General features: G+C 36.8%; 1 protein-coding gene across 4 annotated transcripts in view; it reads left to right on the forward strand.

Annotated features, from left to right (window-relative positions):
* LOC113504720 (homeobox protein homothorax) overlaps nucleotides 1-14,542 on the forward strand; it is a 250,321-nt gene that overhangs the window by 91,737 nt on the left and 144,042 nt on the right. For all 4 annotated transcript variants that reach the window (XM_026887132.1, XM_026887134.1, XM_026887133.1 and 1 more), the window contains exon 7: nucleotides 4,255-4,381. In XM_026887132.1, coding sequence (XP_026742933.1) covers nucleotides 4,255-4,381 — 127 coding nt within the window. The remainder of the gene's footprint in view (nucleotides 1-4,254; nucleotides 4,382-14,542) is intronic.

Consider the following 14,542-nt stretch of genomic DNA (forward strand, 5'->3'; position numbering starts at 1 on the left):
CAACAAACTTAATGGGGTGCGTAATTAGATTTTTATATTTAAGGGGTTGTTGTACTTATTTTTGTATTTGAGTATTTATTTACCTGTTGTTAAAGCTTCGATAGGAGTTTAAACTTCCCCCTAAATGCATCAACAGATATGTTTCTGGTGCAAACAAGGGACAAACAGAATGACAAAGACTAAACATGGAAGATGTAAGGCTGTTGTTTTTGTAATTACCACACGATACTGTAAACTAAACTGTCTGCATTAGAAATAAAAATCAGTATTAAATTTTTTTAAATGTACCAATATATGAACTTACCACACCGCATAAAACAGAATAACATAATGTCAAACAACGACCATTCGATTCCTAATCGATTACTAACGTCACTGTCATTACTCGAGCCATTACAGGATTCGCTAACGAGCCAAAATTGCCCCCTCGCGGCCGTGGATAAACAAAATTATAACAATAACAGCCAATAACAGCAACAACAGCATTAACAGCGTAATGATTCAGTTGAGAAGTCCATATGGTGTGAGGCGGACGCGTCGCGCTTCCTGCCACAAAAACTAAAGGTGTTGCATTCAATTAGTGGACTTTTTATAACTGTTTGAAAGTATAATTAGATGGCTGGACGAATAAGAAATATTTAGAAACAGATTTTTAGATAGATGTTAGAAATAACTGCTTTTTTACGATAATGTGAAGTCGGACTTCAGAAATAATTTCAATATACGGATGAATCGATGTCAAATCGGTCAATACCGCTAGTTATTAAAGCTTCAAGGTACTAACTAATTCAGTTTTAAATTATGCTTAATGGTTAAGTCATTACATTAATTTGCAACACTCTGATTAATTACCAACCTAACACAATATTACCAATATTCCATCAACAGATAATTACCAATCACGAAGCTTACAATAGAAATGGTAATAACACAATCTAATTACTACTAAGTTACATCTCTCGATTATGAAGTTAATTCAGATGTCAAACGATTCAGACTACTCGACTAGACTAATCGGATAATGGCGGACTATTCGTAATTTGAAATTGGAACGAATTTAATACCAACTGCCGGCAAAATGGCGTTCCATTATTTGTAAAGAATTCTGTTAAAGGGTTGTGTTCGAATTCGAATTTCGAACAGGTGTTTGAATAGTGTTCTTGACAGCGTGTGGTTAATCTATTGCTGACGGAATCAGTCGCACCTCTAGTTTAAAAAGTGAGATTATTTATGTTCTTGGTTCTTGTTTTGAATTGCGATTTGCGAAAAATTATACCCAGATACTGTTTTAGATAAATAATTATCTTGACTCTCTTTTGATTTGTACGTTTTCAGGAATCCTATCCGCTAGTACCTAGCTACAGAAATCAAGTCTATTTATCATATCCTCGTATCTAATTCTTTCAGTCGTTTTGCTTGATTTAAACAAGGCTTTGATGTTGGTGATATGAGATCAAGTATCGCAGTAAATGACATCACAGCGGTATCTTTAAATTTTACAAAAAATCTTTCCATCAAAAATGCTTAAAAATTCATAATTTTGACCATCTACTATTACGTCCAGTCCAGCATTGGATCTTTCATCTACAATATAATACCAATTGATATTGTTACGATCAATAATAGTTTTATCTATTAAGATTATTATATTATTAGACACGTGTTCTCCAGTATAATGTTTGGTTAGCTAATGATTATTGAAATCGCCAGTTGTCTGTTCTATTTTCGTGATGGTATTCTCAACGTATATTTCTGAACGAGAGTCTTTATTCGCCGGTGCGTTCGGAAATGTGGTTTCTTTTTTGTCATGTAGTGGTTTAGTTTTTTATGTTTGTATTTTGACAATTTTATTGTTGATTTGACGATTTTCAGGAACAAATGTAACAAAATCGAATTCTTAGGTTGTTATATGGAAAAGGACAGAGACAATTCATAAAAAATACGTTGTCTATGATGCCAAACGGTAAACCTGAACCCCTTGTATCACAAAATCTTAAACCTAAGCTCAAATCAAAACTAAGAGCTGTCTGTCTAGACGAATGGCATTATCGTTAAATAAAATAAAAATAAATACCTTAATAACTTTTTCAATTACTCAAGAAACTTTGAATTGTCTTTTCCTTAAGTCTGAAAAATATTGACTATCATTCACACAAGCAATTTTAACACTTTTTTTGACTCTAGATCCTCAACCGTACAAACCCAATTAAACCTCATGCTCTCATCAAGTCTCTACAATGCTTGAGTAGTGCCACTAACGATCGTTAGTGATCAACACTACTGCAATTAAACCTTTTTGGTGATTATACGATAATGGGTGATTATCAATCATAGGTGTATAATTCTGCTTATTCTGCATCTAATCTAAGTGTTAATGGTTTAGATTTTTTATTTGATAAACATTGTTGAATATCCTTGATGTGGGTTGTTAGTCTAGATTTTCTTTCCTGAGGGTCTGCCACCACGTCTTAAAGTAATATTGCTATGGTTGTGGAAGCGTGACAGAACTATGCACGGCGTAGAGCGCCATCTCTGTTTCACGCCAGCAATAATATAACTTTAGGCATTTTTATTCTCCGTGGCACTTCTATTTAGCTACGTTATTAGAAGTGTATGTAAATGACATTCTTTTTTGACAGATATTGACTTGTCTGTTCAATACATTTGAGAGATGTCATGAAATTGATCGGTGAAATGTTATCTAATAGTATGCTTTCTTCTCTTGGTTTACATTTTAAAATATGTTTTTTCTTCTCTAGCTCTTTTTCTGTCTACGTCTGCGTAGCCTGTTTAAAAAAAGCTGTTACTAAAACAATTTCGCACTATCTTTACATTTCTTAAGTATTATTTTAATTTAGTATCCAGACTTCCTTATTCATAACCTGGCCATTATAGGCAGGCCATAAGGCAGGTGCGTAGTACGCATGCGCGGGGCTAATGGCGGAGTGGCGTGCGCGTCGCCTCATTAGCCGAGCGCTTCCGAACTGTTACGACAACAGCCGAACGCTTTAATTTTAACGTGCTTAGGAAGTTATGCCAATATTTAAGGGTAGGAAATGGGAGTCATAGTCATGTACCTATTTGGAGATGAGCGAACTTGAAGTAGGTGTCAAGAAGTTTATGAATCTTTGACAGGATATCACTGGTCTAAAAAGTACTGCTAATCATTGAGTCCTTGGCTGGTAATATCCATACGTCTAATTCAAAGGTTTTAATGATACAAGGTGCTAAAAATGTAGAGTAAGATCCTGATTATGTATGTATGCATAACTCAAGTGTACAAGAAAAATATAACAACGTCTCAGTATCAGATAATTAACTTATAAATTTCACAATCATCGGTTACCAGAAGTCGAAGGCATTTTTTCCATTTCCAAGAAAACTAGACCACCCAGACACTTAAGTCCTTATAAATTTTAATGTTTCTTCCACAGACCACAATTTCTAGCAAAAGTAAAACAAATAAGAATAGCATTTTAGGTTTAGCGTTTATCCGTGGTCGAGTGAGCACGGTTGTTCGCCTCGCGCCATTGAATCTGAATCGACGCTTTCAAACGTCCCAAATTATGTTTAATGCTATAATTGAAATAAAAATAACTCGTTTACCTTGTTAGCCTTACAAATTGGGTATCGAAAAAGTTTTTGGGATCTTCTGGTCTTAGAAACGTAGTGAAAAGGCTGGTTTTTGTTTGAAGATAAGAAGTGCAGTTGGATTGTTTGCCCGTGTCAATTCTGGTACAAAAAGGAATTGATCAAAGAGATTCCTGAGTTAGTGGTAATCTATCTTGGTCACTTAAAATGCTTTAACAGCTGGCAAGAATTTCTAAACTTTGCTTAACTGAGACACAATGCGCCAGGAAAAATACCTTCACTAGTGGATTTCAGCAGACTTCAAGCTCTGTGAAAAGATATACCAGTCTTCGAGTTACAAGTTGATCTTCGTCTCCGTGTACCACGTCATCTAACAGTCTTCCATCCACATCAACCTATTACCGTTTACTGCTGACCGTAGTCTTGATCTTTAAGATACGAATGCACGGATAGCCGAGTGGTGGAGGTCACCACACCAAACCCACAGAGTGTAACAAGTCACGGGTTCGATCCCCGCGTAAGACATGCATTCATGTGAAGCACGAATGCTTTTCTTGTGCATATTACTTGAATAATTGCCAAACCCCGTGACTCAAGGAAAAAAAAACGTTTTTTTTTTTAAATGATTCTGTTACTAACAATTTCCTTTTCTCTTCCCCACAGAGACCCCCATCATCGTCGCTGTCTTACGGCGGCGCGGTGAACGATGACGTGCGCTCCCCGGGCTCCGGGGGCACGCCGGGCCCGCTCAGCCAGCCCCCGCCGCAGACACTCGACGCCACAGATCCAGGTAAGCCCCACAACTATATGATGCCCTGGTACTTCCACTGGCGAAAATTTCTTTTGATAGTTTTGGTGTGCTTCTCGATGCTATCATGCCTGGGTACTTTCAACTGACGGATGTCTATTTTCGCAGATTTAAAGAGATAGTTACAATTCCTCAGTGTTTTAGTTTAAGGTTTGTGGGATTATTTAAATTGTTAAAAATACGCTTATTATGCTCTCCTGCAAACCTGCTTAAAATACCTATATTCACATACCAAATTCTAGTGGAAAGTATAGCGAAGGCCATTCGTACAAAATTCACTCATTTGCGATTTAAAAATGATGATGTGCAATCACTAAGTTAGGAGCATATCCGCAAGTGCCAGTAGGCCTAACATATACCAATGACCAATATGCTTAATTGGTTTATTAAGGAAACTCCATAATTATCGCTAAAAGGATAGAATAATCAATGATTTCCGCCGGTGAATACGATTTTAACACCTAAATTCTGATCATTATGCTTATTTAGTTACCGCTCGGGTTAAAAGTATAATTTAGTTTTTTTTTCGCACTTTTAAACGCAACGTTTAGACTTGTGGCACATTCATCCGTTGTAACACACGAACAGCAATACTATGTCGTAATGCTAAAGATAGGAAAGCGAACACAAACATACAAAGGAGCTATTAAGTGAAACGATTGAAATATACAAGTACGTGTATTTTATGATAATAGTCATGCAACGTAAATGATAATTATTCAAACAATATGTAATCTTACAGAGAAGTAACAATTAATTGTAATAGCTACAGCAATTTGAAATAGAAATTCATCACAGACGTATTAAAATAATCATTCAAACCGTGTGATTAGTCAGAATCTCATCATAATATGTAAATTTTAACGATCATAACATGATTTTCTTGCAACCTAACAAAAACTAGCATCGTAGTTGCATCGCGTCGCTCCAGTGCGCCTCACATGCCTAATGATGTTTACTATTGCAACTCGTAACTACTTGTATCCGTTCTAGTAATCGATTCTCATTCGAATATACGATTATATTTATCGATTAACGAATCAATATCAAGTTTCATAGCGCGTAGGTTCCTTAGTTTAAAAAGCGGTGTCGAGTTACCCGCGAATAGGTTTAGAAAGCGAATAATAAATGTCAAGGGTCTGTTTATGCTACTCCTACGCTGCGTCGGCAACAATTAATATGTCCGCACTTCGGATCTAGATGCGACGCGGCGCGTCAACACCCTTTGAGAGCCAATTGAAAACTGACAGGCCCACATCGTCACGTCACTATCGCACGTCACTCCTTCTGCTTGAAATCTGTAAAAAGAAGTGAGCGCCGATCGCGCCGCGCGTTTGTCAACGTTCCGCGGTGAGACGCGAGCCGCGCGGCCGCGGGAATCACTCGGCGCGCGCCGCGACATATTACCTTACGGCTCTTCACCGATTGTCATGTATTCATTCGTAAATGACTGATGGGTGTCCGTAGACCGGGACGTTACGACGTTACAACACTAGCGCCGGCCGCACAATACGTATTGAAATGAGACAGGATTGTGATGCACGTATCGCCGATGCATCTTGGTTTATCGCTTTCATATTCCTATGCGCTGGTAATTTGTGTGGGATTACATTGTGCTATTCATATTTAACAGTTTAAAATATTCAGCTATGACGTTCCGATTTTTTTCCATGTAAAAGTCGCTGTCTCGAAAAAGGTGCGACTACAAAAGACGCAATCACTGGCGCAGCGTTTGACAGCTGTCAAAAATGGCCGAAGCGTTGGCGCGAAAAACTAACAAAGCGTCAGCGAGTGTTTTTTTTCACATTTCCACGTAGTTTTTGTGGAAAAATTATGCTTTCGACACACGTATGTGTAATTGTTTGGTTTGTCGCACGGCGTGAGCGGCGAAATGCTCGCCAAATTGAATTTTGTGGAGCCGCGGTGTCCGTACTGATCTGTAACTAGGAACCATTTTGTTTTTCACTTTGTTTCTGTTATATCATCGAAAATAACTAATTGCGTAATATATCAGCGTGTTGCGGATTGTAAATCGTTTCGTGTCAGCGGGCGATGTCTCTCTCGAGTGGAAAAAAATAAGAATGATTCACTCGAGCCTATCTGAGGTTAAGAAGTTAACAGTTATTGTGCTTTTAACATATCGATATCATAAATCATTGCTTATTAGGTCACAGTTATTGCTCGTATAAAAAGTACAATTAATATTATTGGTATCAGCCCCATATACCTACAAGTAGGTATAATAAAACAAAGGCATAAAATACCTTAGTTCCTGTCTTTATTAACGCAATCAAATTTTATCGCTCCACCACTATAAAACAAAAATATGCCAAAAACAATTAAGAACACAAAACCCCGTTCCACCCAAAACAATAACCAGACTAATTAAACCAAAAATTCCCAGTTCTCGCCCGCGTGCCATAAAGGGCTAACTCACTCCCGTGAATTATTCAAAATTCAAAATTTGCCTATAATTCAATCAGTCCATGTCCCCCGTCTCCCCGGGGAGGGGGTGTGCAGGGGAGAGCGGGGCGATTATTTCAGAATTTAATATTAATTAACTGACGCTCTCGGCGTCCATAATTGCGTTTTTCAATTACCAAGTGACAATTATGCGATGAAAATTTTGGATCAGACAGGATGATGGTGGTAATTGTCAATCGGTGACACTTGTGCTGAATGATTTTTTTTGTGCCGCCATGTTTTTACGGGGGAATATACCCTGTAGTTCTGTAAAAAGAATTTTAATTTTGATTGGTCGAACTCAAATGTGTATGGCATTAAGTTGTATTTTTGGAATCGTCATTCACAATTAAAGCTGTAGACTGGTTGAAATTATCACTTAGTTGATTTCCATCCGAACTCCAGTTAATAGTAGACGTATGAAATATTTTTTGTATATCAAGCAGTAACTGGGAATAAGCATACATTAAAGCTATTGCAATTTTAACTGTAGTTTAAACTTAGTTCCTTTAGCTTTTCTTACATCACATCTTGCCCCAAACTGATCACCCAAACCCCTCTTCACCAGCCATCAACCTGGTATACCCCAGCTCATCAGAACCCAGCTGTATCTCTAGCCCCTGGCACTTGTCCAGTATTACCCCAAGCAACAGGATCACACGTGAATTAAGTCCGGCATTCTCGTAAATGCTAATAGTTCCGCGTGAACTTGTTATATGCTGATTACTTATTTAAATAAAACATTATTGTTTACCAGGTGCTGTTTTAATGGGTTTATTGATCTTGTATCCTTAGAAACTGTTTAAGGTTTTTACATTAAATTGAATACACTGATTTTAGTACCATTTTATTGCTTTTAAAATCAAAACTCCTCAGCAATCTGGATTTGGTGTGTCATTGTTTTAAAGATATATATTACGGGCTGCCAATAAAAAATGCGTTCAAGTTCATAGTTCGTTAAGACAGTTATGCAGACAAGTTTGATGCCATGACTAAGCAAAACTAACAGAATGACGCGACAAAACATATCAAATAAACACAACTAGAAACAAAAACAACACGCGTTCAAAGCGAAAAATTATAACAGGGTGAATATAAAAAGACCCCTTAAATTCACGGTACATGCTCACTAAATTAGAAAGCAATTCTTAACCAAAAGAGGCGTCAAGTGTAACTCGAACAAAATATGAGGATTATTGCGTTACTGTACCCCCTAAGAGGTCGGGGTAAGTATGAACATCGAATAATATAAGTGGGCCCTAGCTGTTAGCTTCCATTTTCGTCACTCAGTCGTCCAGCCGATTCTCATTCCACTCACGGTCGTGTTGACCAGTGAGTGGACGCGAAGTGTGTTCAGAATTTTCTTAGACCTATATTTAGTTCCATCCGGGTTTTAGATTCAGTCATGTCGTGTTTTTTGCGTGCTAATAACACTTTTGCGGCGCAATGTCGTATGCTAAGTAGATCGTGTAGTATTTGGTCGTTTTTTTTGTTATTTGATGTATGTATGTGTTTTATGTTTTAATTAAATTAGCGAATTCTTGTGCTAATTAGGAATGGTCATGTTATTATTAAATTTGTGGCTTGTTTAAAGCCAGTAAAGAGATTGTCTACGTTGTTTTTTTTGTTTGGTTGGTAGTCTTGTCTATTGTCTGTACCAGGGACAATGATCCTCGGTTTTTCTGCCTGGAAATTTTCCGAGGTGTTCGGTTTGGACTAGTGCCCGAATAATGTCATTAAAACGTACTAGTAAATGTCTTCGAAAATTTGTTAGAAGCAAATAGGATTTATGTGCCTTAATTTGTTTCATATTTCTTATTCTTTGAATGTAATTAATTATTTAGACAATATATGATGTAAACACTAGAATATTGTTTGGAGTTTACAAATGGAATGCGCCTTTTAAGATCATCAGTAACTATTATATCGCTCTCAAAACTGCAAGTCGGCTACTATGATCTTATAAAGCGTTCACCAGGGACATGGCCTTATCAATATTTCAGGCACAAAATTGAAAATTACCGGAACCCCCGGCTGACTTACATAACTCAAACCTATCGAAACCAATAAAATATTAACTGGCAACGTTTTCCCGCCATTTTTCACCGGCCATTCGACTTTCGTATCACGTCCCACCCGCACTTACACTCAATGCTAAATGTAATCATAAAATTGTTGTTAATAATTCATGTTAGAGGGAGACGGAGGTATGGGGATGAGCGAGAGGTGTATATAGGTGTGGGAGCGGGATTATTAAATTCTGTGAATGCTCACTTTGTATCTAATATCCGAATGTGTTTAATATTAGATTAGTGAAGGGTCGGTGTTTGCCCGACTTCCCCGGGGCGTGGTGGCTCGTGATAGATTCGCGTTAAGTTACGTTTTCCCCGAATTATGATTGGTTGATGGTTTCTGCTCATTTGGAAATGGAAAATGCTCCCTTTGAAGGTGTAGACTGTAGGTACTTAGTGGGCTTCTGAATGATACTTATACATCGATATGGAATGAGTATGCGATACAGTAATTACGCATTTGTGTATCGCTCTTTTGTGTTCATGTTCCTTCCAATTTATCATATAGCTAATCAAAAATGAATGGAACGGTTTGAACGTCCATATGGAGAAATGGGATTGCATTAGGCTATAAATGTCCCACTGTTGGGTTCAGGCCTCTTTCCATATAAAGGTTTGAGCATAACGCCACGCTAGCCCGCTGCTGACTGGCGATTTGTTTCCTCACCGTTTGTCAATGGAGTCCTAGAATAATTAAGAAATATACATTCAAATCCGTACGTAGAACCGAAAAGCCAAGACTGACAGATACCTATAATACAGCATCCTCAAGTCTTGCATATAGGTCATGCAAACCCCCAAAAATGTTATTTTGTATAGCTTTATACAATCTTTTATTTACTTAAAAAAATTCAAAAGCAGCTCTAATTCCAAATAAAAGGCAGTTCGTCACCTCGTTGAACTTTATTTGTTTTCGTAATTCTCGTCACCTGACACTTGGTCCTCATTTCCCGTGTAACAAAAATTTGTGGTTTTGGACCTCAAGACTCATGTATCTTGTATGACGAAAGGCCAAAGCTAATGTTACCCGGTACAGTTTTTGACAAAAGATGTATAATGCTCATGTTCCTACTGAAGATTTTTGGAATTTTCCATTTTGGATTGGTTGGATGAAATTATTGTTGGGATTATTTCAGTTTGATTATCTGTTTGTCTTTTTTCTTATTGTTTAATATTGATAGCAAGAAAGACACAAGAACTTTGTGCCGCAGGGGTTTTCAAAAACATGCAAGTCACCATCACAAAGATATGCGGGATCGAACCCATGACACGTCTCGGACAGCCGGTTCAGCGTGGTAACCTCTACAACTCGCCTATCAATCCAGATTTACTAGAATCAAGAACATGCCTTTAATTCTGACCAAAAAAGAATAGAATAGTAGAAATTAACAAAAGATTCATTAACTAGTTTTCACAGTTACAATCATCTATATTTTCTGTCACATGTACAACAATGGTAAAAATATCATACACGTCTGTCCCATGGCATGGACCGTCAAAAATGTCCCCTTTCATCGTAATCCCTACATTACAAGGGCTTAGTATTAAACCAAAGGGTTGTATACAATGCAATCACACACAATATAATTCCATTGTGTGTCTGTGTGTGTCGCGTTGTGTAATATTTCGGATCATGGGATCTGTGATGTAGCTATGAATTCGAATTACATGTCCTAAATGTATTGGTCTGTGTTTAGGAATATTCGATTTCATTCGATCCTGTGATAACATTTCGTCAGAACTGTATTTCTCGAAACATGGATTTTTCAGTTAATAGTCCCATGTCAAATATTTGATAAGCTTTGCAAAAAGACACGGCAAAAAAAATCAGAACCGATGTTAAAGAATAACCTGTATTTCTATTTTAATCTCCGTTTGCTTAAAGTTAAAAACACAAATAGGCCTTTCAATCAAAATCCCCAGAACACCAAACAAATTATTTCTCAAAGAATTAAACTCATCCCATCAGAGCATTCTTAATTTTTCATCCCATACATGTAATATCACTTTAACAGAATTAAACACAGCCCCGCGGGACCCTAAAACGAAGTCACACATTATCATCACGACTCTCCTTCAAAAGGGTGAGAAGTGACGTCACAACTGTCACAATGACAAAGTGATTCGTCACACATGACAGCTGCGCGTGCGACCGAGACAAAAAAACGACGGAATCAGTGCGTGCGACGGGGACAGAGAAACAAATCGACAATTAGAGACATGCGTGCGCGCATTTTTGTCTTGTTTGAATTATTGTTAATTTTTGACCTGATTTTTTTGGCGTGAATGGGATTGTTTGTATGGGATTGCATGAATGTATTGTGTCTTGTTATTTCTGTAGGAGGAATTATGGGGTTCCATGAACGAGATGTGAGCAGGTGATATCACTTTTGACGTTAAGCAGAATTAAATGCATGATGTACATACAAATGGGTGTCTAATGATGCTAGTTGATGAGAAAACATCGTTAAGAATAATTAACATTTGAATTTTCCATGTAGAAAATAAGATTTTCCTGTTCATGCAATACGCATATTGCCTTCTGACGTTGCTTGTAATTTTTCATTTTTGTCGACCTATGTTGGTATTTACTGACAAAATTATTCATGAAAACAATGAGAGTCAGTTTGTCTTCGCATCTTATTAGTGAAGTCTAATTACAGACCGCTACCGGTCATATTATAGTATAATACACATTCCTAGACCAACCAACATAACTTGACCTCCCATTTCTTTATCTCTTAGAACCATCCTAGAAATTTCCTTACATCTGCAGATGAGGCGGGTCATGTAAAACTGGTGGCAAAATTAACATTTTTAACATTGAAATATTTATTTAAGTAGCCTATTTGTGTGTTTGTCTGTTCGTTAAAGGGCACGGAATAGTAGCAATGTGTCATTTGGAATTTCTTTGTGAGAGTAATAGTTACAAGTTTTAGTTGGTAGCCGTGAATATGTTTTGCATAGAATTAGCTGGTTTGTATAATCACAAGAAAACAGAGAATATTCAATCTTAAAATAGTTGAAATAAGTTATATTGCTAATATTATAAAAGCGAAAGCTTATATGTATGAATGAATGGATGTGTGGATGTTTGTTCCTCTTTCACTCAAAAACCACTGAACGGATTTAGACGAAACCTGGTACGCAGGTAGTTTATAACCAGGATTAACACATAGGATAGTTTTGATTCCGATTTTATGTCCCATGGGATCATTTGTAGGTTTGTAGCTTGTGGGCCTGCGGGCAGCAGTTACTTTGACTACAACAAAGCAAGCAGCTAAAACCATCCGCCATTTTCTTTCACCCCGGATCTTACTCTGCAATTTCAAAACTAATTTAAAAGCAGAAGTGCAAAATGCATTTAAATTCAAATGCCTTACTAGTCCAGGTGTGAATTCAGGAATGCACTGGGAAATGCCCTAAATGCCTACAATGTTTGCGAAAATTAGATTTCTGGCTTTATACTTACGTTATAGTCCAACAGAAATTCGGGAATGTGAAATAGAAATAATTCTGATGCCATTCCAAAGTTTAGCTCGCGTGATGAAACAACATTTTGTTTTGACGGAAAATAGGCTGGAAATAGGAATGTATGAAAAAAGTGGACGTTATGATGATGTTATGTTAATGTTCTTGTGTTTTGACCTTATTAAAACGAAGCCTCGTTCTATTTAATTCATTGTGTGTGTGTGTTTGTGCTGGATATCAAGTGCTACCTGTTTCTTATGGGCAATGTTGGTAATACTGTCATTCTTATACCTCCTATCTGTACTCTTTAATATCAGCTTCTATATATTGTGTTTTCTATCTTGATCTGTTCTTCTTCAAATCTCTTGTTTCGAAGACTGTTATGGTCTTTATTGTGGACTTGATGCTCTCATTTTCTTTTTTCCATTGGTGTGTCTGTGGCAAAATCTATTACGTCTTGCCATCCGAGCCATTTCAAGCAACATTATTGTCAGCCTTTCATCATGCTATTTTTATTGGGTACACTGAAAGCGAAATTATAATCTATATCTATACTCTATACTAATATATAAAGCTGAAGAGTTTGTTTGATTGTTTGTTTGTTTGTTTGAACGCGCTAATCTCAGGAACTACTGGTCCAAATTGAAAAATTCTTTTTGTGTTGAATAGACCATTCATCGAAGAAGGCTTTAGGCTATAAACCATCACGCTGCGACTAATAGGAGCTAAGATACAATGGAAAATGTGAATAAAACAGGGCAGGTATAAATCATAACTTATATCTTCTACCCACGGGGACGAAGTCGCGAGCAACAGCTAGTATTCTGATAAATTGAAATAATGACACAAATTTATCAGTCATCCAAATTCACAATATTAATTTATATCAAGATATATGCTCCCATACGCAAATTACACTACAATATATCAATTAAGACATCATAGTTATCTTAATTTAAAACACAATCAATCATCAATCACTACATTACAACTTCAAAAAAAACTCCACAATTATACGCGTCAGTTACTTAGATTGTAAAGATTCGAATCTTATAACATATTCAGAAATTAGCATTGAGCTGTGAGCATGTCTGGCCGCGCTTGCGCACAATGCCGATGGAAAGAAGTGAGAAGAAGTGAACTAGCGTTGTGTCAGGGTGACAACAAAGGCCCACCGAAATAGAGACAATATCTCATACATATGTAGGTAGAGCATAAGTGTTGCCGTCATCTCCGACACCCGTGTCGAATCAACGCAAATCACTTATATTTGACTATTTAAATGCCCCGTTTTACGTATGTACATAATTTTTACGGCTCTTAAACTAGTATAACTTACATTGGCGACTTTTGTTGTATTTCGCTCCATTTTGTTCGAATTTCCACATTGTTTCCGTTTCAGAATTAATCGGTGTACATTGTGCGCTTGTGTTGAGATATTCTTGTTAATCTCTTATTGTTTTTAAGACGGTTTTTTTTCTCTTTGAACGGTTTTAGGTCGTGTTAACGGTTCGTGATTTATTTATAGTTTTGTTCTTTATCTGGGAATGGTCAATTGTTCTTAACTTGCCTTGTTCTCGTTAGATTTGAATGAAAAATAACAGCGGTGAAGTAATTTGTGTTTGTTTTAAAATGGGATTAAAGTTACGAATTTTAACGTAGGAAATTTATTTTGAGCTATTGAGTAAACGCATCTCATTTTAATGCTCGATAAGTCTATGTTATTTAGGTTATCTCAAAGTGTCAAATTAGATATACGAACTGCCATAAAATGAAGTTTTAAATATGTTCCTCATTTAATAATATATGTAGGTATATAATGCGATGAATCCAACGATATGAACATTGCTGACATGTATGTACTCCAGCCATTATGCAACAGACAGACAAACAAATAATTTATTCATACATCAGCCACGCCCAGAATTAACTTGTGTCAGATTGACAATACGAAATTATCATAGACTTATTTCAGGGGGACACAAAAATATTTTGATTAAAAATTTATTTCACCAGCGAATCGTACCCTACATTTTTATACCGGGTTCGAACCCAGACCCTGACAGATGTCAATCTGTGAAGGGACGCTTTTTTTAGGGTGCATTGGTGATAATGTTCGGATGAGAATGTTAAGCGT

The sequence above is a fragment of the Trichoplusia ni genome, chromosome 23 (assembly GCF_003590095.1).
Source record: "Trichoplusia ni isolate ovarian cell line Hi5 chromosome 23, tn1, whole genome shotgun sequence".
Lineage (NCBI taxonomy): Eukaryota > Metazoa > Arthropoda > Insecta > Lepidoptera > Noctuidae > Trichoplusia > Trichoplusia ni.